The 26,621-nt window shown below is 35.3% G+C and overlaps 1 protein-coding gene across 1 annotated transcript in view; it reads right to left on the minus strand.

The window, feature by feature from the left end:
- Positions 1-26,621, minus strand: part of mindy4 (MINDY lysine 48 deubiquitinase 4) — a 66,625-nt gene that overhangs the window by 21,586 nt on the left and 18,418 nt on the right. The window contains exons 6-13 of the mRNA XM_088918830.1: positions 21,063-21,121; positions 18,261-18,370; positions 17,759-17,875; positions 10,758-10,846; positions 6,702-6,803; positions 6,334-6,397; positions 5,827-5,892; positions 4,900-4,967 (exon numbers count right to left, since the gene is read on the minus strand). Coding sequence (XP_088774956.1) covers positions 4,900-4,967; positions 5,827-5,892; positions 6,334-6,397; positions 6,702-6,803; positions 10,758-10,846; positions 17,759-17,875; positions 18,261-18,370; positions 21,063-21,121 — 675 coding nt within the window. The remainder of the gene's footprint in view (positions 1-4,899; positions 4,968-5,826; positions 5,893-6,333; positions 6,398-6,701; positions 6,804-10,757; positions 10,847-17,758; positions 17,876-18,260; positions 18,371-21,062; positions 21,122-26,621) is intronic.

The following is a 26,621-nucleotide window of genomic DNA, read 5'->3' on the forward strand; positions in this document are numbered from 1 at the left end:
TGTGACATGGGAGTCAGGAAACTCCACCGGATTTGATAACGCTATAAAAACGCTATAAAATAATGTGACTTGGCACAGAACAAGTTTACAGCACAGTACAATAATAAATGCTGACCATGACTTTAGAAGCATAAATTGCCTTACACTCAATTTAAACACAAGCTGTCTTTAGCCCTCTAAGCTGGTTCATACAGAAATGTAGAGATCCAGGCTCAGAACACACAGCTTCATTAGCGAATACATATGCAGGACAACTAGAGAAGACGTTTTACAGAGGATGGATTTTTAGAAACATCCCATCAGTGACATCACTGAAGTCAACTCCTAGGTACTGTAACTGTCCTGTGGATAGTTTCACAAGAATCAGACAAAGGTTTAAGCATCGCTTGTTCTAGATAAAACTGCATAAAAAAAACAACAACCCATAATGTACTTCTTTGCGGCTCTGTTTGCCCAAATCATATATTCACAACGTGAAATCTAGAAAATAATATTACGTAACCAAAATCCGCAATATGGAAACAGAACCTGTGTAATTGTTGATAGATGATGTACTCGTAACATTTTTTCAAGACGAACTACAACATTTAAAAAATGACTTGTATGTACTTGATATCTCTAATCAATCCACGGGTCCCAGCACGAAACGAAACTAAAACGCATACCGTTTCGCGCTTCTTATTAGTTGCTCAAAAGTAATTTGACCTTATGAAATGCATAATATAAACCTAGAAACATATACGTGAGCAGTACTTAAGCACTGTAGTATCGGTGTTAAGACATACCTCTCAAATACTGTAAATCAAGTTAAAAATATCTCAAGACAGATTCTGGTCATAATGAAACCATGTTTCGTGTATGTTTTCTTTAAAGTACCGAGACCAGCCATATACTGTATGTTTATGTTCCAAAATTAATATCGTTTATGGCCTTCACACGCGTTGCAGTATGCTCCTATTCTTTTTATGCTCAGCTACTAAGATTTCCCTTCAGTGGTAAAATTAGATATGAATAGTCAATACTTAAACGGGCACAGTTAAGACATTAAATATACATATACATACTGTATACAGTACAGTTTGCATACGGTAATATGTTTATGTTCCTAAATCAATCTCTTTTATGAGCATGTGAAAGACATGGTGAATCACTGTACTTTGCATGATTGGAAACAAATGCGTGATTGCGAAATGCTGTGGTGTTACTTTTACAAAGATGGTCAATGAAAAAAAGAATGTTGACCAGGGCAATACTTTGAGTTTACACTTACAGCTTGTCCAAGGTCATTCATTATTAATACTATTAGTAATATCTTCGTTAAAGACTTTGATGGCCACAGCTCAAACATGAGAGGTTGAGCTTTATTAGCTCCACCTTGCGGAAATTCCGGATACTATTATTTTGCTTGTCGTATTATAGGAGAATTTACGGTAACTCGCGGTATTTACCGGTAGCTTGCGGTAGACTGCGTACAGCGTACCGCAAAATAATGCGGTATCGCCCGCGCATTTTGAATGGCTGCATCTGTATATCCTTTGTTAAGTATTTGGAAAAAAAATCACAAATGACAAATCACAAAATGTTTTTGTTCTTTAAAAAAATAATAATAAATACAGATGTATGAAGTGTGTCCAAAGCCTAGGCTTAAGATAAATCAATTAAGGTTTTAGTTACAGTAAACCCACATTTTAACGGACTTCACTTTAACAAACATCGGATTTAACTGACAAAAACTGGTAAAGAGGGGTTTTGTCTGCAAAAGAGACATCTGAGTTGTTGAATTGCGATCTACAGTCAAACATTCTAGAATGATAATGTTCAGGGCTACATCTAAGCTATAAAAAGGCACTTATACATGTCTGTGTTTCAGAGATTTGAGAAAACACATCCCTATTTTGCTCTCTGAGGGAACTTTTAGAGGGAATATGGAAGTAAAATTGTTTAACACAACATCATAATCTTGCAGTCTCTGGATTAGCAAACTGCAACCTTTAGCAAAACATACACCCTTCCTTTAGAACAAATTCTGTGAATGATTTTTGCAAATATATTTCAGATTTTAACTGTCACTATTATTGTATAAATATATTATTTTACATGTTACATAGGAAATGAAAAAAAAAGATCTAAACCTAAAAGTAGGGAGTGTGCAGTTTCTCAAAAACATTGCTCATTAAATAGACATATTACACATGTAAGACACCTAAACAGGAAAACAGTGTTTACTACTTAATTATCACAATAACACGGTTATTAGTAGCTAAAATAACATTCTAGGATACATAAAAGGCAATCTTTACTTCAGAAGTTGCAAAAATTTTTCAATACACTATATATTATATTAGAGTGACAATCTATAATCTGATAAAATCTTGGGAAGCAGTTGGAATCTCATAGGACATGCTGAAAGATAGAATCTTAAGGCTTCTTGACATGTTCAAGTTCAATTTGAATAGACCAACTCTTTGATAAAGTCAATATCAGAATCATTAAAAAAACAAAAAGAGTTGAACTTTTCAAAAACAAAACCAAACTTATAATCAGAGGTTATAAGTGACAGTCTTCACTACCTGTATGCAAAATACAGTATGTACTCATCTATATTTTACATCATCTGCTATTCTTGAATTTTATATACATTTTTTTAATTCAACATTCTACTTCTACAGTATTTGCTAATCCTTCTATTTTAGCATCACCTGCAAACATCACTAGTTCAGTATACTAACAATAACAGAATCATGGTCATTGATTTAAATTAAGAAGAGGAGTAGTCCTAATCCCTGTGATAATCCACGAAGTACATCATCCCAGTTTGATGAAAGGGTGAATCATCCCAGTGTTGGGTCTGTGCTGCAGAGCAGACACACACTGCAAAGGTTTCCCAACTCAGGGAAATTTACATATACTGTACAGTATATATACAGTATACAGTGCTGTGAAAAAGTAAAGTAAGGTAAGTACACCCAATGAAAAGGTGTGTGTTTTTCAACATATTTGCATGTATGGATATTTGATCTTCATTTAAAAAATATTGATAGATAAAGGTGATCTAATTTAACAAATAACAATGAAAATTATTCTTTGCAATAATTTATTCAACAAAAATAAAAGTCAGAAATGCAATTGTCTGCTGTGGAAAAAAAAAAAGTACACCCCCTAGCTTCAATAGCCGGTGTTGCCCTCTTTGGCAGAAATCACTTCTTGTAGGCGTTTCTCCTACATCGACTTGGAGAAGTTTTTGCCTATTTCTCCTTACAGAACTCCTTCAACTGTGTGATGTTTGAGGACTTTCATGCATGCACTGCCCACTTCAAATCCGCCCACAGCATTTCTATGGGGTTAAGATCTGGGCTTTGACTTGGCCATTCCATAACCCTCCATTTCTTTCGGAGACATTCTTTTGTGGATTTGCTTGGGTGTTTTGGGTCATTGTCTTGTTGTAATGTGCACTTACGGTTCAGCTTCAGCCTTTTGACATATGGCATCACATACTCATCAAGTACTCCCTGGTACAATGTGGAATTTATGGTTGACTCTATGATGGCAAGCTGGCCAGGCCCTGAGACAGAAAAGCACCCCCAAACCATAATGTTTCCACCACCATGCATTACAGTTGGTATGAGGTTCTTTTGGTCAAAGGCAGTTTTTGGTTTTTGCCAAACATGACGTCTGCATTGTGGCCAAACAGCTCTATCCTTGTCTCATCCGTCCAGAGCACATTGTTCCAATAGTCCTGATCTTCACCTAGGTGTTGTCTGGCAAACTTCAGTCGTGAATATTCTTTTTTGAGAGCAGAGGCTTCTTCCTTCCTGACCTCACATGTAGGGCAAAGTTGTGCAGTCTCTTTTGGATGGTTGACTTATGCACTTTGACATTGACTGAGGCAAGACTTGCCTATAAATCCCTTGATGTTATCCTGGGGTTCTTGGAGACTTCCTGCAGCATCTTTCAGTCAGCTCTTGGTCTGAATTTGGTGAGACGACCTGGCCTGGATAGATTGCCAGTGGTTTGCAATTTTCTCCATTTGTAGATGATCTTTCGGACAGTGGAGTGATTGACTACAAATTGCTTGGAAATGGCTTTAAAACCCTTTCCCAGACTCATAAGCATCAACAATCTTTCTTCTGAGAGCCTCAGAGAGCACTTTTGATCTTGACATGATGTAGCCATATACCTCAATTGCTAAAACCAAACCAGATCACAGGTGTCTGATGTTTATATAAGGCAGTGCCCTCCATGTTACTCTCTAATGATATTCTATTCATTTGCACCTGTTTTGGTGCACCTGATTCTAATTTTAGGCATTTGATCCAATGATAAAGGTAGGGGTGTACTAACTTTTTTCCCACAAGGAAATTGCATTTCTATTGATTTAAGTAGTACAAATGAGTGCCAAATTTGATTTTTCAATGTTATTTTTTAAAATTAGATCACCTTTATAAGTTTTGTCGAAATGAAGATCAAATACCCTTTTGTCCAAAAATGTTAATAAGACCTTTTCATGGAGTGTACTTACCTTTTCACACCACTGTACAGTACATACTCAGGAAGAAGTCTGTTTCACACTTTGAGTCCTTGTCCTGTTCTTTGATATCTCATTACTTCTGGTCATTTTCATTGGTATTTGGTCTTTGAAGGTTTATCCTATTTTATGGTGTTTGTGGGTGTTTGGTAAGGCCTATGTCATCAGATTTCAGTAATTACTCTAATACATTCTGCAACATTGAGAAGTACTATTGTGGGACTGCATTCTGTATGTGCAATACATATTGTATGTGTTCCACTAGGATAATGTAACTGACAAAACATTCACCTTATTGTGATTTATTATGACACTAATCATGATATCTGAACACTTTAGTTTGTTAAGCATTATTTAAAGTTTAAATGACTTACAGTTCTATAGATCTGGAAAGAATTGCTGAAATGGTTAATAAAATACATCCAGAGGGACCCAGCTCAAACTGAAAAAAGAGAAAAAAAATATTGTGATTTGTCTTCAGTCATTTCAAACAACAAATTAATTAAAAAAGTAACTACAACACAACAAGTAAAGAGCTATAACAGTGTAACATACAGGCACACAGACTGTATGGCAGGCATGATTGCTAGCTCATAACATTCCATTTTGACACTGTGTAAAATGATATTTAACCATTTAATTTAACCTCTTGCACTCCCCCATAGTCCATTCCAAAGCAAAAATATTAACTAGCTGTACTTTTAAGTTAAAGTGAATGAACTCCATAACATGCCACTTATTGGTAAAACAAGCACAATTTACAATTTGCTACTGTAACTGAACTCAGTTCTTGTCCAAGTACAAAAAAGAAAGCTTAGGTTTCTCTCTCCAACGTAAGCGATTGTACAGTAGGTTGCTCATGGGTCATCACTCATTTGTCTTGGGAGGGAAGTATTCTGTCCACTATTTCCCCTGATTGTGCTTATTTTTGAAAATGCTGGTTTTAGCACTCAGGAAGGAAATCCATTTGACCTTTACTTGATAGTACTTGCAGAGTACTATCAGAATAAAAATAAACAAACTTGATATCAACCCAAGAATATTATGACATTAATAAATTTATGGTTACTACTAATATTATCATCATCACTATTTATAGTAGTAATAAATAAAAGTAATAAGTGTAAATAACTGCTTTTCATGGACATATGCGATTTGTGCAACTTGTGAGACATAATAGTAGATGAGAAGTCCTTTAAAGACAATAAGAGAGAGCACTTTTACATCTGTATATAGACATTTCCAACACAATCATTTTCATGTTAGAAAAAAATATTAGTTTCCTTCGTAGTGTACAATACCTGATGTATACTCTCATTCAGAAACAATTTCAGGTCTTCCAGACTAGTCACAGTATTCAGTGTTATCTGAAAAGCATATACTGTAAGTCAATTTATCATCTTATTTAGATTATCATTATATCATGATAAAATAAAACTATACGCGACTCATATTAAGTGTTGAAATAAAAAAAACCCAACAACAAACAATTCCAACCTGTATAGCCTATGTATTATTTTGCATTTTAGACTCTTCTCATATCTATAATGCTGATATACATAGGTAGATTCTTAGATGATTTTATTGTGTACATGACCCAGGTCTTTTTTGTTTATTGCAATACTGAGCTGTTCCACACAACTTATACTTCTTCTTGTGAAGGTTGGAAAATGACTTTATTTTAGTCAGATTACAAATGCATTACATATGTTACTTGCACAGCACTGTTTTTCAGTGAATTTAAATCTATTCGTATTTTTCTGGATATCAAAACATAGTTTTTTTAAGATTAAAATCAAAATAAGCACCGTTTCTAAAATTCCATCTGCTTTATATCTTCCAGCAGGTACAAAATGTTTTCTGCCTGAAGATCTGTAGCAACAAATAAAACAAAAAAGAGAACAAAATAGAACATACAAGAAAGAAATAACCTTGAGTAACCATATGTATGAGAAAACAAAATACATAAGAACTATTAGCAAATATGAAGTCAGATAGGCTAACTGATATTTAACCAATAGATTGTGTTTAGACATCTTGTAGGAATATTCATTTATGCTATGCATACATTTTACTCAACATAAATTCATCGTTTCTATACAAAAAGCAGAATTGTATTAAAAATGCAGGAAGTCTTTTTAAATGATGTAGTATTAATATTTAAAATATAACTTACATTGCAATAGTAGCCCTCTTTTTTTCTCCAGCTCGCCATAAAATTTCAGCAACAGCTAAAATAAGACACTTGGTTCTCGTAGATTTTGAAGGCTGCAATTTTCTGTTCAGAAAAATTAAGTTTATATTAGTGTAGTATTCCTTTTTGCATTTAAATTAATTACCGACATTTAATGCATAATATGTCTATATGTCAAAAGATTAATTTTAATTATTTATACAATCAGGAAAACATAGCATTTTATACCTGTTTCTACAAGATGTCATAGATTAAAATCAGTTACACTTGTGGTTTTAAATTTAACCATTATTTTGTTTGATAATAATTATGGTTTTCCTAATTTTTAGTCCCTTCTATTGACTTGTGTTTACTGTACTGACCACAATTAAACAATGCAAGTCAAACTACAACAAAATTACATAAATACTATAAAAGTTCCCTTTTCAGTAGATTACCACAACAAATCCTACTAATAACCACAAAGTATGATTTGCCTTACTAATTTTCACAAAGTTACTTCAAAGCTCCACAAACATTTGTAATTTAAGTGAAAAACAGTAATTCAGATTATCTCTGAAACAGCAATACAGTAATATTATCACTGGAATATGATTTATTGGCAATTAATCACTGCAATCTTTCAGAAATGGCTTGCCAATAGTTATTTAGAATAGAACTTGTTCACTTCTATTAACAGATCTGCATGACATTGATACTTTGTTCTCAATAATAATCCTATCTACATTTTAGCTGCTTAATATTAACATGCAGATCATTATTGTTCAGTGGGATCTTTGCCCTTCCTTCTCCAGTCTTGGGTTTGTATTTTGTACTTTAAGCTGCACATGTCTATGAATGCTCAATAGATTACTAGCTCCAAGAAGGACAAAGGAATGACTTCATTTGTGAAAACATATAAAATATAATACCTCTGTTTACAGAGGTGTGTAGATCCAAATGCTGAGAGCGCTTAAAAAGCCAATTACCTGTACTTCAAACCGTCAAATTTCAAAGAAATGCCCAAAAAGTCATAATACAGACCCTGTGATCTGTCTTGGTAGCCTCAAGTGAGTGTCATAGATGCCTAAACTTTAAAGTTTGTAAGTCTGAACATTGTAATTCAGTGAATTACATTTCAAAATCTCTTCAACGCTGTCAAATCCATGTTGCTAGTATCAAAGTGGGTGGTCTGGTTTCATTTGAGAATTTGATTAGAGAATCCAAGCCAAAAAGTTGGAAATGTTGAAAAATACACAGATAAATTGTGATGTGAATTCTTGCATGTACTGTACATTCCAGTCTTGCCAACGTTGACACTAATGTTTCAATAGCTCTTTAATATAAGGAGGTCTCCTAAGAAACAAACTGTGATTTTTGCACAAAATGCCTTTCAAGATTCAAAAATTGCTGAATTTATTTAGAGGTGCAGTGAAATCAGTCAGGAACATTGGATGTACAGCCCATGTGTTATGCAGTTTGGGGTAGTTTTGATGTTCTTTGAAAAAAAATCTTTTTTCCCACAACATAGTTCCCACAGTCTATCCAATGAACACTAATGTAAAATTCAATGTCCTTGTATGCACTGTCCACTCCCTCAAGCAGATTTTGAAGCTGCCTTTGCATCAAGAGAGGTAAAAAAAAAGTAACATTCACTATCCTTACCACTATAGTCATCACATTTCTATACATTTCTTGATTAATAATGCAATGAAACTATACCATTAGGTGGGCAATTTGAACCTCAATGATCTTTACAAACCCCTTCTGTTTTCTGACCAAAGCAGTGGCACAGTCTTTATATTGAACAAATCCAAATTCAACTCTCCCAAGTGAGCTATAAGTAGTGAACATTTATCTTTGCTTCTTTGATTGTAAAACATGTTAACATGATCAGTGGCACACATTGTAAGCTTTACTCTGAGTCAGGTAAAACTGTCCCTGCTAAAAACCAGCATTCATTGAATAACATATTTTTTAATACTTAGTATCTTCAGAGTTTAGAATTACACAGATAGTGTAATAGTGATCATTCTGGTTACTTATGGCATGTATGCTATACAGTACTGATCGCTGACTTGATAAATAAGCAATCTAGCCATCACACCCTCACATGTGATTTAAGTCACTGTATTTCTTGAACTTGAACTTTATTGCCATATGTAACCGGTACATGTACTGGTACAATGGAATTCTTACTTACAGAAAGTCTCTCAATTGTTAAAAAAAAAAGTGCAGACAGTGCATCAAGACACTATAGAAACAAACAGTAGACAATGTACAAGTAAACAAGTAAACAGTTTGAATGTAAACAATGCAGTCATGTAAACAATGACCGCAGATGTGCAATAAATAAGAAATGATAATGAGGTAGATGGTGTGGGTGTGGTCTGAGGGGCATGGCCAAATGTGTCCGCCAATCACACTGCTTGTGGGCAGAAGCTATTGAAAAATCTAGTGGTAAGTGTCTGTATGCTCTTGTATCTCTTGCCTGAGGGCAGTGGGGTGAAGAGCTCATGCCCGGGGTGGTGACTGTCCTCTGTGAGGGTCAGAATTCTAACACAGCAGCGATCCTTGTAGAGCTGTTTAATCTCTGTGAGACCATGGTCGATGATTTCTGTTTCTAAATAGATGATTTCTATTTCTGTTGTGTAATCTGTAATTTCTGTAAGTGTAAATCTGCAAATGAGTCTACACCACATGATAATTCATCACTAAAGAGGACTGATGGTAAATTAATCTGAAGTGCCTTAGTTCAGTCTCCAGCTTAGTGACAGAATGAGTAGCTGTTCAATTGAAGGCAGGATATATTGGTTCCTTTTTCATTCCTGATTTTCAATAGGCTTGACATTCAAGGTTAAAGGTCAACAGCTAATCACATCATATGTGCCCATTTACAGTACCTATAGAAAGTACAAAGCCTTTCTGAAGTAAAACATTTCACGTCTTAACAGACTGAAATCAAGGCACATTACATCAGTATTCATTTTACCTTTATATACACATAGTAACAACCATCAGGTGACAAACAAATGCTCTAACATTCTGAAAAGTACAAATTATACTAGAAAATGGGTTATCATTTAAACATATCCTTTATTCTGATAAAACAATTAAAATGTTATTTCAGTGACAATTTGATTTTATTTCATAATTTGCTTTCGGTTGTAGTTTGCTCCTCTAGTTTTGTGATTAATAGTAGGATATCATAACACGTAAAGCCAGCATTACCTATTACAATATCATACATATTTTAAATCAAAGATACGGAAATAAATAACATTTATTTTAATAAGTAACAGTCATGTGTCAATAAAACAACACAAGAAATATCTAAAGAAATTAGAATTTTCCTCATGATTGTTAAGTTGCAGCGTGCTTCAAAAAGTATTACAGAATACAGAATTTTAAATTTATATTTAAATTCACAGACTGAAACTTATACTAAAAATAAAAAATATACTGCACATTATGAACCAAATTCAAAATTCCTTGTTATAAAAGGTGGAATCAGTTATTTACAGAAACCTGAATACCATGAACAACTATTACCAAAACTCTTGGTTTTGAAACTTTACCATGCAACCATTTTTCAAAGTTGGAAAAAAAAAGTTAAATATAGTTTCAAATAGCAATTTAATAGTCTACTTGATTTATCTGCAAATATCTAACTTATCACTCTAAAAGACCCCACACAATACAAAGTTACAAAAAGCTTATTTAAATTCCCTGTGACTTCAGTCTTTTTCCATCACATAACACAAAGAGCACAGCAAATTTGGCCTTATTTAAAGATTAAATAAATTCATTCTGAATTCCATTTGATCAAAACGGACCAGGTCTGATAAAAAGCTAGTCTTTCCATGTCATTGTGAATTGACAATGTCTGCCTTCCAATACCCCTAGAACCCTGGCTCAATGAACGAGAATAAATCAATAGACAATTCTTTTAGTATAAGTGTCAGAGTCCTACAATACAAGACTTAGAAAGGCTTCTTACTATTGTGTTGATCAGGGTGTGAGAAGGTTCAGTAATGTTTTGGTAAAGCAGGGACTCACTTGGTTCCAGAGCTAGTGCTTGTGTCCTCAAACAGAAGCTTTTGCAAGACACAGGCCTGGACAGATGCCAGTACTCCACAAGGGCCACCCTTAGAAAAAGCAAGACATTCTTTTCACTTTGTTTTGCAGTTTTAAGAATACTTTATTCCCTTAATATTTAAATTCCTTTCCAGTCACATACTACGATTTTATATTCAGCAAAATCAAAGCAGCATTAGCATTTTGCTTATAAAAAACATGGTGCCAATACAATACAATACTGTATAATAACAAAACCAGATTTAAAAAAACTTAATTTTTTATTAAAACATTGTTTTCAATGATAAATGATCATTGAAATTGTTATCATCTTTATGTAGCATTATTATTATTAGAATTATCATATATAAATATCATTAGAATTGTTTATTCTTATTATAATCAACTTATATAAAATTGTGCTTAAATACAGAAGACATTGTTGAATAATTGAATAAACAGAAATACGATAAATCCTTTCATGATAATATGCAATAATAGACTTGTCCAGAAATGCAAAAATGCACAACAGCTATTGATCTAGGTAATTCAATGTAGCGCAATCATCCTAAATTTTCTTGTGGTAATTAGAATGGAATTTTTATTTTTTTAATCCAGATTTCAAATTTAAATTTTGATTGTTTACAATTCAGATATTAAAGTGAAAAATGTTTGCACCTTTCCACTTGTAAAGTGTATTTCACTTTATGTGAATTCTACAATAGTTAACAAAAATATTTTATGTAATCCAGTACATTAACAAACCTGATGAAAAATATCACATTACTGATATTCAGCATCACTGTGGTTGAAAATATTGTTTTTAAGACTTATTTAAAACATCACTCTATGATGGAGTTGTCTGCTCTAGATCTACATAAAAAAAGATGCCAAGGCATTTAATCCACTTTTTGGGGTTAGAATACCAACCCCAAGCAGAGAAAAAGAAAAGCTTTTTAAACTGTTTGGATTCTTGCCTTGATAGGGTTATTCATTTAAATTTTGAGAGTGTTGTGTTTTGAAACCTAATGAAATCATAGATAGGTTATAAAGCCAACACAAAATGTTTGAAAAGTCATATTTTGTTTTTCCTCTGTGAAGCATAGAAAATTACAAAACATTACAAAATGTTTTTGTAACATAAAAACAATAATTGTTATGTTTTAATTTATTGAAGTTCTTAATGAAGCAATCACTAATAATGAAAGAGTAGAGAAAATATTACTAACTGATGTTCTATTGATAGCACCAGCTTCACTACTATTCAAACTAATAATGATTCTAGAACTGGAAAAAGTTTTTACCTACTGTACTTATTGGTAACTTTGGTTAATGTGGTACTACCACTGTTTCAATTGATAACTTTATAACTGTTATCATTTATATATTTTGAAAACATCTGTCTTCAAATTAGAATTAAATGAACCAATATTTTTTAGGCATAAAATCTCAGCATGCACATAATGTATTCATCAGTAGATTATTTGTATTTTTTATTAAATTATTATTTGATTTGTTTCAATTCATATTATTTCTATTTGTTAATTTGATTGTAAAATTTGATTCTCTAGTTTAGTTTCATATTTTAGTTAGCATTGTCATATGTTTTAAAATTGTATATAAATTCAATTATACTTCCCTCAGAGTCACAGTATTCTGAGAGGAAAGTTGGGTCGAGTAGTTACAGAGAAGTCACAGTAAGACTGCAGTGAAGCGAAATCACATAAAGCCTGTGTGGATGCAGACAGCAGCTGGCGCTGTTGGGCACAGATCAGGTGAAATAACATAGTGAGTTGGCTGCATGTACAGGATCTACAATAACCTCACACCTCATATGCAGGCTTATTTGTCTCAGTTTAAAACTGTCAATGTTGAGTTATTTCCACAGTATTTAGCATGATGGCACAATGGTTAGCATTGCTGCCTTGCAGTGCTGGGGCCCTGGGTTCAATTCCTGGGATACTGTTTGCGGGGATAGGTTCTCCCTGGGTATGTGGGTTTCCTCCGAATCTTCCAGTTTCCTCTCACAGTTCAAAGACACGCTAGTAAAATGGGCTTCTGTAAAACTGGACCTGGTGTAAGTTTGTGCTCTGTGATAGACTGGTGTCCTGTCCAGGATGTATACCGCCTAGCACCTATTGATTACTGGGTTAGGCTCTGTCCCACCCCCCGACCCTATACTGGATGAAGAGGTTTAGAAAATGGATGGATGGTAAAGAATAATTGGTGTACCATCCAGGGTCTATTTAGCCTGAATTAGATAAGCGGTTTTTTAAAGTGATGTGAATGCATGTAAAGTTTTTGAAGCGACCAAAGTGACATATGTAGGGTACATCAGAATAAATTTATATGAATCAGTGCAACTTAAATTACTTGCTATATTTTACTCTAAAGCTGCTGAAAACAAAGCATTAAAAATAAAATACCATATTTAGCTGTTAATAGCTACTTTGCTAATGCTCCATTATTTAAGAAATTCAACATAACTGATAGTGAGGTATTACACGGAGTAGGACAGCTTAAAACTAATTAATCATTAAGGGCCTGATGGTGTCATTTACTGAACTTTAAGTGTGAAATTTCAACTACAACTTAGGATGGAAGCTGTAAAGACTATATAAATGCAAATTTAGGCATTAAACTATAAGCCAATTAGTTTTACTTCTATTACTGTCAAAGATTATAATAATAATAATAATAATTGCTTACACTTATATAGCGCTTTTCTGGACACTCCACTCAAAGCGCTTTACAGGTAATGGGGACTTCCCTTCACCACCACCAATGTGCAGGTTCTGCCTGGATGATGCGAGGGCAGCCATAGTGCGCCAGAACTATTCAGCTATCACATCAGCTATTAGTAGGGAGAAGGAGCCAATTCATAGATGGGGATTATTAGGAGGCCATGATTGGTAAGGGCCAATGGGAAATTTGGCCAGGACGCCGGGGTTACACCCCTACTCTTTTCGAGAAACATCCTGGGATTTTTAATGACCACAGAGAGTCAGGACCTTGGTTTTACATCTCATCCAAAGGACGGCGCCTGTTTACAGTATAGTGTCCCCGTCACTATGCTGGGGCATTAGGACCCACATAGACCGCAGGGTGAGCGCCCCCTGCTGTCCCCGCTAACACCGCTTCCAGCAGCAACCTTAGTTTTTCCCAAGAGGTCTCTCATCCAGGTACTGACCAGGCTCACACCTGCTTAGCTTCAGTGGGCTGCCAGTTGTGAGTTGCAGGGTGATATGGCTGCAGGCATATGGAAACTGTAGGTACAGCTAAACTAGGAGGAAATGTTCAAACTATCAGCAAATACAGTATCAGCAGTCAGCCAACATGGATTTGATGGTCTTATTAAACTATGTTATTAGAATACTTAATAAAGCTAATATGTTGTATTTAGATTTCCAGAAAACTATGAATGAGGTCCCCTTAAATAAATTCTCCTATTAAAACCTATATCAATTTATGGTAATACATCCACATGGATTGAGAACCGCTTCAAATCAAGAAATTCTTTTATGTGGCACAATTAGGCTGATGATTGGCAATGGTGTACAGCAGGGATTTGATAGGACCCATTACTCATAATAATGAATATCAATAATACAGATTCTAGAATACTTAGAAAATTAGTCATAGTTCCAGATTATACAAAATATGTGAGTGGTAAACAGAAGTAGCTGCAGGGGACTTCATAGGCAAAATCATAGATTGAGTAGACAACAGGCAAATCACAATTAATGTTGACAAGAGTAAAGTGATCAAGCAAGAAGTCGGAACATTTCTGAGTTGCAGGAAGCTATGCATGAAAAGGGATCTGGGTGTTTGTGGATTTTGCTATGTCCTTATCATGACAATACAGGGAAGCAATAAAAAAGCTAATACAATATCTGGGTATGCAGAAAGAAGTGTGGGATTTAAATCAAGGGAAGTTATGCTCAGGGTTTACAATCCTTCACTAACAGCTCATTTAGAATACTGTCTCCAGTTTTAGTCACTAGACGTCAAAGAGGATGTTATAGTCTTAGAAAGAGTTCAAAGAAGAACGCAAGAATCATTCCGGTTCTCATGGGATTGTACAGGTTAAAGGAACAACATTTCTTCAGCATAGAACAAAGGAGATTGAGAACAAAATTGATCCATATACAGTATATACTACTGTAAGCAAAAATAATTTTTTTAATTATAACCAAAACGTATTCTTAATTTTATTAATAGGGAAGGGACTTTTTTTCTGCAACAGGTGCTTTGACACTTTATTGAACAGACATGACCCATGCACATTTTTTTAACTGATTTAGAAATGGGGAAAAGGAAAAACATCTTTACATAAAGGTTTGCTGGTGTCTAAACATTTAGTTTATCAGATAGGTGGTTAAGGCACAAAGTCTGGATATTTTCATAAAAGTGCCTGGATGACATTTTAGGACTGCTTAGATACAGTACTAAACAATCACATACAAAATAAGCCAAATGGCATGCTCTCATTTGTTATACCCAAAATATGTCAAATATTTTCTGATCATTATTAGCATAGCTGCTTATATCTTGCCATGGATTATAACAGTTTAACTTTATAACTGTAACAGAGCAGCCATCACATTTTAGGGTTTTATTACTTTTAGCATGTCAGAAGGGTTTTTAGATCATTATGTGATCTAAATCACATTTAGGGTTTAGGGTTTTAAAGAGAATGGTGCAGGAACATTAATTTGTACATGGTCGCAACGTGTCCTGAAGCTGTTAGTGGGTATCACTCTCTTTAAATGGGTTGAAAGAAGCTCATGGTGAGAGTCACCCAGTTAACAACAGTCTATCTCTTGGGTACTGCCCAGAGATAGTATGGGGTTATGGCAATGCTTCAGTTGGGAAGGCTAGAAAAGTTTGATTTTGAGTTAATGGTCATGTCTAGACACCATCCAGGGAACACTCTCCAGGAATGGTTTTGCTCAAGGTTATGGAAGGGGAGCAAGAGGAGAGGAGCACAACTAGCTCTCGCTAGTGGATTCATTTGAAAGGTTAGGAGTCCTGGTCTTGCTCTAAAGGTTAGAATGTAGGTGTAATTCTCAAGTGGAAGTTGTGTTGGTGACTGCTAGACTGATTAGGAAGTTATCCTGTCAGAAATCCAAGAAGACTAGGAAAGCAGTAGAAAACTTGACTAGAGCTGCTAAATCCAGCTAAAGAAACAGCTGAAACACTATGCTTCAAATCTGCATGACTGGGAAACCATAGTCTTTGGGCTATGAGTGATAGGGGGAATGTTGCCGTGCCGTTGAAGCTTAATTATTTTTTTCTACCTTATACACTACTGTGTATCAGAAAACACTGAAATTAGAAATATAAACCTCAAGAAAATATTCAGCCCATCTAATCCTTTTGGTAGTAGCCAAAGGTAACTGATCCAAGGATCACATCTGGCCATTTCTTAAAAGAAGACAAGGGCCGTGTCCTTACTGTCACCCTAAGCCCTTCCTCCAAGTCCGCACTTTTGTGAAAAAACACAAATGTGGACTTAAAGCGCACAAGTAATTGAAGGTGCAGCATTATAAGAAGGGCAATGGGAAACCCTCATGCTAAGTGCCTCCATTCACAGTTTGACAAAATTGAATTTTATCTCACCTATCCTTCCACAAAAGTAATGTCATATCGTTTTCATTTATGTTTTGCAGCCTTGACACAAAACAGGCAAAGTAAACTAAGGAAAACTTGGCAATACCACTGTTTATTCAAAGCTTTGTATTACTAAATACATTTCATACCACTAGTACAAAAATGACAGCACGACAAACATGACATAATGCGTTAATTCACATTCAAAGTAAATTATGTAAGGTAAACTTCAAAGCTTTGTACTATTAAATACAGTATGTGGACTATTAAGTATTCAGAGTACAAAATACACCACAGGTAAACGAATATTCATCTGTTGAAATCGGACGACAAAATAAAAGCTTTATGTCAAAACTTAATACCTAGAATACATACAGTATGAATCTAAAGTAGCCTAATGCAAATTTCTTTTTGCATAAAATGAGTTTTAAAACTGTAAAACATTTAACTAACAATTGAATATTGTATTCTCTGTGGCAATTTCTCTCCTGTTTGAATGGCTAGAACATGAAACGTCACCATTCCACACAGTTGGGAGTAATTCCCTTCCAATGTGAACTTCAGAGAAGGGTGCAATAGGGGCGAATTGGGAGCACCCATGAACACCCTTGTGGAACACAAATTTAGAAATGGGACACCCTAAGACCTTGCAGACATGAGCAAAAACGCACATACAAACGGCGCAAGATCGCAAGTGTGCACATTGGGACACGGCTAAAGCATGGGCTTCAACTACACAGCTGGGTACCTTGTTCTGAAGTCCCACAAATCTAAGTGTAAAAAAGGGCATTTTGTTTTCAGTTTTAAATGCACTTTTACATAGTTTCTAATTGTGCCATCTGGTTCATGTTTCACTATTGACTGTTTAACTTTTTAATTGCTTTCCCTTATTATCTTGAAGGCTGATGCAAATAATATGTTCAAAATAAAGATTTTTCATAAAGTCTTCATTTTCCATTTTGACTTACAGTTTATGTTTTTGCTGTTTATAATGTTCAGTATGTGTCTATATTAAGTGTCATTTGCCAGGTGTTTACTCCATCCTATATATTTTCAGTGTCGTTTTGAATTCTGTTTGTGCAGATCACTGATATAAATTAGGAACTGTAGTGCTCCTTGTACAGATAAACTAAAAAAATGCATTTTAAACTTACTGTATATTATGTATTATTCTAAAATACTATATAGTATTCTTGTAAATATGTACATTTTTATCAACTCAGTAGGTTGAACCTATTGTAATGTACTGTATCTGGATTGGAGACAAATTATAAACATGAAAACAACACATTCAGGTCAAGAAAACCTGTAACTAAATAAGAGTAATACAACGAAAACCAGTTATATCCACATAAATCACACTGAATTACCTTTTTCTGCACAATGCCATATTTCAGCTGGGGAATCTCAGAAAATGTAAAACTTTGAGCCTTCCACTCTTCATTAAAACAATTCAAACTGGAACCAAACAGAAGTCCCTTGAGGTCCTGAAATAAAAAAAAAACTGTGTAAAAAAATGTTTACAAATTGAGATGATTTCTATAAATCTCAGCTTAAATGCTTTAATTTTAAATGCTTTACCATTTAAAAAAAATTGAGAACAAATTCTCCATCACAGTAATAAAGTGAAGAAAATACGGTATTGGAGAAATCTTAGTGAAGTGCAATGGCTCACTGGTTTTACAGTTGTATCACACCTGGGATTTGAACCCACAACCTCCCAGTCCACTTCCTCACCACTGCCTCATGCAGTGGTTAACATAATTGTTCAGAGCTTTATATTCAAGTATAAAAACACTGAAATTTCCAGCAATGGTCCATTAACAAAAAAGAAAATAAAGTAAAGAGAAAAGACAAAAACTGAAGGCGTACACTTGCAAGATTTATATCTATTGGATTTGAATTTACACGGAGCTGAGCTGCATTTGAAATTACAGGCACACTGATAACCCCTCGAAGGTCCTCTTCATCATTGATATCATCTGAAAAATGATGAAACACAAAATAAAATGTCAATAATCCAATTTAAAAACAATCAAATTCCCTAATTTTATTTTGTTAAAAAATGGATTGCCTGGTTTTCTTCTAAGTTAAAAATAGATAATACAATAAAATAACAATGGACAAAGAACATGACAAATGTGCCGTGGATACAAATGAACCAAATAACTGCTTTCTCTGGTGTCTTATGTCATTAAAAAAAAAAACTACAAGCATGGAAACCAATAACACTTTCAATATATCATTATCATTTATTTAAACTACTTAGTTTAAAAAATAATAATAAATTATCTTTATATAAAACAGGCATTGCATTAAGTAAACTATTCCCATTGCTTTCATTCATACATTTCTTGCCACAAAAGCTGAAAACATGCAGGGCAGTGACTGAATGCAATATAGCACAGTAACTGTGAGCCACATTTCTCCTTCTGTGTTGTGAAATTAGGCAAAACTATGTAGACTATTCAAAAATCATGCAGACCAAATATAATCACAAAACATAGAGGATATTCAGCTAACATTGCATAACACAATTAACAACATAGAGTATTTAAATAGAAATTAATTACATTATAAAAGCCCTTTATACGTTTGTAGCCATTTGTAAGCCTATGTTCAGTTTCACTGAGACCAATGGTGGTTAAGTCACTGAGTTTGCTCCAAACTTTAAGGTGGGGTTTGAAGGAAATGTGTGTGTATGTGCTTTGCACTCATTATGCAAAGATGTGTTCCTGTGATCAATGACATCATCAAACAGGAGCCCTGCAATTGGACAGAAGTAGAGAACCACAGGAAGTGAACATTTGTGTTTCGGATGCATTAGTATTAATAAGGCTACTTACTTTGTATGTAGACTACAAAGGTCCAGACATGGCCTCTATTTCAAATTGATTCTAACCTGCTTATCAAAGAAGGCCATGGTCAGAGTTTAGCATATTTAATCTGGCATTCATGGCGTATCAGGCTTTGTTTAGTTCTGATTGTAAATACAACATTTTCTAGTCTGTGTGGTGTTCAACAGATTGAGTTTTTCTTAAATTTTATTTCAAAACTGCTGACTTCCCTGCAAAGCTGTTTTTTGAAAACTAGATTTCCTCATCTTTCCGGACCATGTAATTATTGGACACTTGTTTTTCATTTTTGTTATGACTTCTGTGACCATTCATCACAAGGTTCTATGGGGCCAATCAAACATGTTGATGATCATAATGGCACAAAACCGAAACATTGATATATGTTTAACTTCATTAAACTTCATAACTACCTGTAACTTCAAATGCATTTTCTACAGCTGCAAAAAGTGGAAGCCCTACCCTGAAGTCAGGGGACAAAAACTTTGCTATCTAACACAGAAAGTGTTAATATAACCTGTACCACATTTTTATCCTATATGTTAATATTTTCTTAATGGACAAAAAATAATTACCCTAATGGATGTGAAATCAGGAACCACTACAGACTATAATCTCTCACATAACATCACAGTATACCACAAATATTTTAGCAGTCTAGAACAATTCTTGAATTACCTAAGAACACTGCATATGCCACTTGACCCCAGTTAATCATTGATGTAATCTAAACCTGTTTAAATACTGACTGAATGTCAGTAACAGTACTGTGTTGTGGATCTCAACCTTATTCCTGGCTTATACTACTGATCAGTGTTCCCGCCAAGTTTTTGATCGCAGTCTAATTTATTTAATTTCAGTTCTTCCAGTCCTACAGGAGGTTTATTTTTTAATTGTTTTAGTGTTTTACATGTTGAAATTGTTGGACCAATGCACTTGAATTTAGAGCGCATTAGAGTGACTTGAATTTAATAAAAGTCTAAACAAGCAAACATCAATTAAAGGCATTAGCACAAGCCTTAATGTTCATTTGGAATGAAAACCAGCAGACTTGGGTACTACAGGACCAAGGTTGGCAATCATTGGTATAGTGTATGATTAAGAAGCTCTGAGGTTAATGGTGTTCTACCGATTTGTCATTGTTTGAGTGAAAACTGAACCTTCTGGCATGTTGCATCTGTTATTCCTGTTCCTGTGCTCGCTTTAAAAATGGTAGTAAATTTGCACCATCCAGAAAGGAGTAAAATTATAGGTTTCTGCTCCTCTTCAAATTGGACTATAAAAAAGCTGAAGAGCAGTGGTGGGCAATTTAATTGTACAGCTGTATAGTCTTGGATAATTTTCTTCACATATCAAAGGTTCAAATTCAGAGTCATTGAATTGAAGACAGGCACCAATTACTTTATAGCTTTTCGTGTAAACTTCTAATGTAAAATACATTTTCTACAGCTGTAAAAAGTCCAGCCCTGAAATCAGCAGACAAAAACTTTGCTAACATGGAAAGTATTAATACAACCTGCACCATGTTTTATGTCATTCTATTAATATGTGTTTTTAAAAATTGTATCTACCAAATTACATACAGTATAATTAAGAATATTATAATATTAATCAATATCAATATTAATATTAATATATGAGCTCAACCAGCAGGAAACCCTCAGTGCATATCTATTGTCTTTTTACAGTAATTTCCTAATTTTTCTCTAGTATCATTTGTATAATGTTAATTCTGTAGTTTTTGATTTGTTATACCTCTGCAATTAAATCACAGTAATGGAAAGATGAAAAAATATTACTTGATAAATACATAAATTACCTAGTTTCATGGCATACAATGGCATATCTTCTACTTTGGAATTGGAGGTTGAGATCTTCCTGAAAAATAAAATTAAGTAAAGTTTGCAAAGACCATTTATAATATTAAAAAAATTACAGGATATTTATGTTTGGAAGCCAACATGTTTGGATACAGCTCAATAGTGTGATGCTACAGGAGTCTCAACACAAACTGTGTAACATAAATTACTAGAATATAATCATCAATGGTTTGCAGATTAGGCCAATCAACCAGGTGAACAATTTTGGTGTTTTTCTTAACCACTGAAAATCATGTTTAAAATAATGAAATTGTCTCCATTTTTCAACTGTGTAATTTTATTCTTTAATTTCCTCTCATCCAGTCAGAAGTTGATGAACAATCCTTGACATCAATTGTTCTCGACAGGATTACAGCAATGCACTGTTTTCTGGCTCATAATATCCAGAGGCCTTTGTATGTTAAAATTCAGATGTTAGAATTATAATCAGAACTAAACCTTACAAGCATACCACTCTTGTTTTGTCCTTCCTCTATTTGCTCCCTATAAGGTTTAGGATTTAAAATAATTCTCTTATAAAGCTCTTTAGTTGGCAAGGATCTCCTTGACAACTTAAAGACTTTCTGTGTTATTACAGCCCACCCTACAAGCTTTTCTCATTTTAGTATTTTGTGATGGGGTATCCTACAGTTATGTAGAAGACCGTATGAGACTCCCAGTGTCTGTACATTTTTAAAAGTTGTTTAAAAACATTTTAAAACCTGCATTTCCTGGTTTTAATTTAACTGTTCCTGCTGTTTTTCTTTTCTTTGTTTTTCTGTCATTTATTATTATACCTAGGTTTTTCTTCATTCTTCTAATTGTAATTAGGTACCTGTTTTTCAGAAACTATTTTGTAGTCATGTGCTTGTCAGTTAACCAAAAGATGTTGAACATAAAAACTAAAATTGAAAATAAATGATTTAGGGGACAGTAAATGAATGGCAAGCTGTTGAATGTTTAGAGATGCTAGTGTACGAACAGGAAGAATTATATAGTTAAAACGGAAGGCAATTTTAAGTCATGTCACTACTGTCCTGCAACAGCTAATTTGTCTATTGATACTTGCCATTTCTAAATGTGTTATTATTTTCAAGTTTAAACAAAATTTTACATTTGTTTTAATATGGCTAAGGGAAAAACAAGTTCATAATCGACAGGAGTCAGATCTGGTTATCATTTCAAATTGGTATTACTCTGAATGCATTCTCAGCATGTTTCTTCTATAAAATACAGATTAATAAAAGAAAATTAACATCCTGTTTACACTCTATATGGGTACTGAATATTGATTAAACATTTTTAATAATTTAATCAATTTGAATCATTGCAATTCATTGTTCATGACAAATTAACTTGAGTTGGTTTGACTGTTGCATAAGCACCAAATGACCTTACTAGTGAGACTTTTAGGTGGTCACAGATAATGAGGTTATTTAAAGTGAAGAATGTCAAGCCTGGTGAAAATTAAGAAAAACACAGAAACCAATGTCCACCCACTTGTAAATTTATAACAGAAAAAAACAGTGACAAGGGTATGCTGGAAGCTTGACTTAGTCATTGTAGTGTCACTTGTCCTCTGGCTTTTAGGGACAGTATGGTGTTCAGAGGTTTCCAATACAGCACATTGTTAAAAACAAAAACAGTCCATACATTTACAGTCCATAAATACAACCATGATGGTCTAGAGAGGAGTGTCTAGATGCTACAGAATTTAACTAGTAGTGATTATTGGCAACCTGTCTGCTCAGTACTTTGTTGATCAAGACTTGGAACCTTGTTTACAGTCCTCCCCATGGGCTTAACTTGATATGACAGCATTTCCGCATGTCAACATGTTCATCTGCATAACTTTGTAATTTTACAAAATGGAACACCATTCAAGAAGAGGCTGAAAACTTTTGCAAGACACTGTACATTACATTTATAATGTGTTTAATGAGAAATACAATATTTATTTATACTGTCCGATAGATTTTTAAGGGATTTCCATGACTTCCAGAAAATGTTGGAAGCTGAGTTAACAATAATCTACTGTATCAAAGATCTTCACAGTAATTTACAAATACATGTGTGGAAGACCGAGTCAAAAGGTCAGGACAGTGACTATGCGCGGGAAAGGTTTTCTGTTCGCACCTAAGACCGCTGTCTTAGGTGCAAACTAAAGCCTGTGATTCTGTGGAAATTCAGACCACATCACTCTGTTTCTCCTCCCGGCATACAGACAGCTGCACAGGCGCGTGAAACCAGCGCTCCGGACAGTGAAAGTGTGGCCTGAAGGAGCTGAATCGGTCCTGCAGGACTGTTTTGAATGCACTGACTGGAATGTGTTTAAAGAGGCAGCCACACAGGGATCATACACCGACATACAGGAATATGCATCGTCAGTCACTAGCTACATCAGGAAATGTGCTGACGATGTCACACTCACAAAAGAAATAAGAACCTTTCCTAACCAGAAACCATGGATGAACAGTGAGGTTCGCACCCTAATCAAAGCAAGGGATGCAGCATTCAAATCGGGCAATAAATCAGAACTAAGGTCAGCCAGGATCAATCTTAACAATGGTATTAAACATGCAAAAAACACGCTCAAACAGGAATTAGAGGAACACTTCACCACTAATGACCCAAGGCGCATGTGGCAAGGTATACAGGCCCTCACAGACTACAAGAGGAAGAACATCTGTGCACCTGCCCATGATGCCTCCATGCCTAACGAGCTCAACACCTTCTATGCTCGGTTTGAAGCCAACAACAGAACCAGTCATCAGAACTGCACCCTCCGCAGCTGACCAGCTGCTCTCACTGTCTGCAGATGAGGTGAGGGGATCTCTGCTAAAAGTGAACACACGCAAGGCTGCAGGACCCGACGGCATACCCAGTCGTGTCCTCAGAGCCTGTGCCAATCAACTGGCGGGTGTATTCACAGACATTTTCAACTGGCCCAAGCCGTAGTCCCCACCTGCTTCAAGACAACCACCATCATCCCAATACCAAAGAAAACCACAGTGACATGTCTTAATGACTACCAACCAGTGGCACTAACACCTGTCATCATGAAGTGCTTCGAGAGGCTGGTCATGAAGCACATTAAGGACACCATCCCAAACACAGTGGACCCGTACCAGTTTGCCTACCGGTCCAACAGATCCACAGATGACGCAATCTCCATTGCCACACACACGGCCCTATCCCATCTGGACAAAAAGAACACATACACAAGACTACTATTCATCGACTTCAGCTCAGCTTTTAACACTATCATCCCAGAGAAACTTGTCAAGAAACTCAGTGCACTGGGTCTCAAAACCACCCTCTGCAACTGGATTCGGGACTTTCTGACAGGCAGACCTCAGGCTGTCAGGCTTGGAAACCACACCTCCGGCACACTAACTCTGAACACTGGGGTCCCCCAGGGGTGTGTGCTTAGTCCATTGCTCTACTCCCTCTATACCCACGACTGTAAGGCCAAACACAACACCAACTCCATCATCAAGTTTGCCGATGACACCACAGTTGTAGGTCTGATCACAGACAATGATGAGAGGGCCTACAGGGAGGAGGTCAATCTCCTTACAACATGGTGTGATGACAACAACCTCACCCTCAACGTCAGCAAAACCAAGGAGCTGATCGTTGATTTCAGGAAACTGCAAACAGGACATGCCCCTATCCACATCAACGGGACTGAAGTGGAAAGGGTCAGTAACTTTAAATTCCTTGGTGTCCATATCACCGAGGACCTCACATGGTCTCTCAACACCACCTGTCTGATCAAGAAAGCGCAACAGCGCCTGTACTTCCTAAGATGGTTGAAGAAGGCTAAGATATGTCCCCAGATCCTCACTAACTTTTACAGATGCACTACAGAAAGCACACTGACAGGCTGCATCACAGTGTGGTATGGCAACTGCAGTGCTGCTGACCGCAAAGCCCTACAGCGGGTGGCGAAAACTGCCCAGTCCATCCCATCTATACAGGACATTTATGACAGACGGTGCTTGAGGAAAGCTCTAAGCATAATCAAAGACCCCACACTCCCCAGCTACAGACTTTATGATCTGCTACCATCTGGAAAACGGTACCGGAGCATTCGGGCCCGGACTACCAGACTCAGAGACAGTTTTTACCCCCGCACTATCAAACTGTTAAATTCCCAGCCTCTCTCACTCTCACTCTCACCTCACCTCACTTCTCACCTATGATCTGAACCTCACAATGCCTTCTTCCTTTCTTTCTTACCAAAAACCCAAACACACATTGAAAATCTACCTCTACCATACATGTCAAAAGCTCACTCCCCATAATTTCTATCCCTTTATTTTATTCTGTTGATGCATATTTTTGCACATAACCTATTACCTTTTTGTTGTTTTGCACATTGCCTGTTGTTGTTTTTTGCACATTGCCTGTTGTTGTTTTTTTGCACATCGTCTGTTGTTGTTTTTCGCACACTGCCTGTTGTCTCTGTCTTTCTTTTGCTACACAATTGTATTGTTGTTGTTGTTGTTTTTTTTTCTCTTTGTACTACTTATGTCCAAGAGCTAGCTAAATAGCATTTCGTTATACCATATACCATGTATATGAGTGTAATGACAATAAACTTGAACTTGAACTTGAACCCATTCAACCAGAGAGAAATGAAACAGATTGGAGGATGCCAAATGGCATCCCCCTGTCCTGTTTGTTTGACTTCTGACACTGCCGCTTTCCCTGTATATTCCTTTGATATGTTAAAGTCTTGCCTACTTTTAATGTATAAAAAGGAAAGTATAACTTCAGTCCAGTGAGCATGTCTTGAGTGCTAGGGGAAACCCTTTCTCTGTGATATGCTCCCCTTCAGCTGATTGTATTAAAGATCTCTGTTTGACAATCTCCTAACCTGAGTGAAGACTGAGTTTTCTTTGACACATGCAATCGAGTATAAAGCTGCCATTTAACAATGATTGATAAAGGAATAAAACTTACCTTAAATCACCTTTAAAAATATCTGTTTTGTTTAATAGTTTATTGTTTGAAATTGGTCATAAAAATCCTATTCATTTTCAAAGGCAAGATTATGATTTTTAAATATGAATAAAAAAATATATTATGACAATATATATAGATGTCATTTGGGTGCTTGTTTATCCACAACACTGAAAGTTTTTGAATACCTAGGACCTTCCAAACCTTAAAATATTACTACTTACAAAGAACATATTTACACATACAGTTGTATGCAAAAGTTTGGGCACCCGTGGACAAATTACAAGTTCTTTTGATTTTCTAAGTGAAAAGAAGTTAACACAACCTCTGCAGCAAACAAACTTAAAGTTGACATATTTCTGCAAATTTTAATGCGCACTATTTATTTGCTGAATTTCACAGATTGAAAAAAAAAACAGTAAATGTGGCATGTGTAAAAGTTTGGTTGATCCACTATTTTTTTGTAAGGTCTCACAATTTAATTGACTCGTTAGGCCTTAATCTAAGTCAGGTGATGAAAATTCCAGACCTTAAATAAATTATCTGAC

The sequence above is a fragment of the Atractosteus spatula genome, chromosome 6, assembly GCF_055471065.1.
Source record: "Atractosteus spatula isolate fAtrSpa1 chromosome 6, fAtrSpa1.hap1, whole genome shotgun sequence".
In the NCBI taxonomy this organism is placed as follows: Eukaryota; Metazoa; Chordata; class Actinopteri; order Semionotiformes; family Lepisosteidae; genus Atractosteus; species Atractosteus spatula.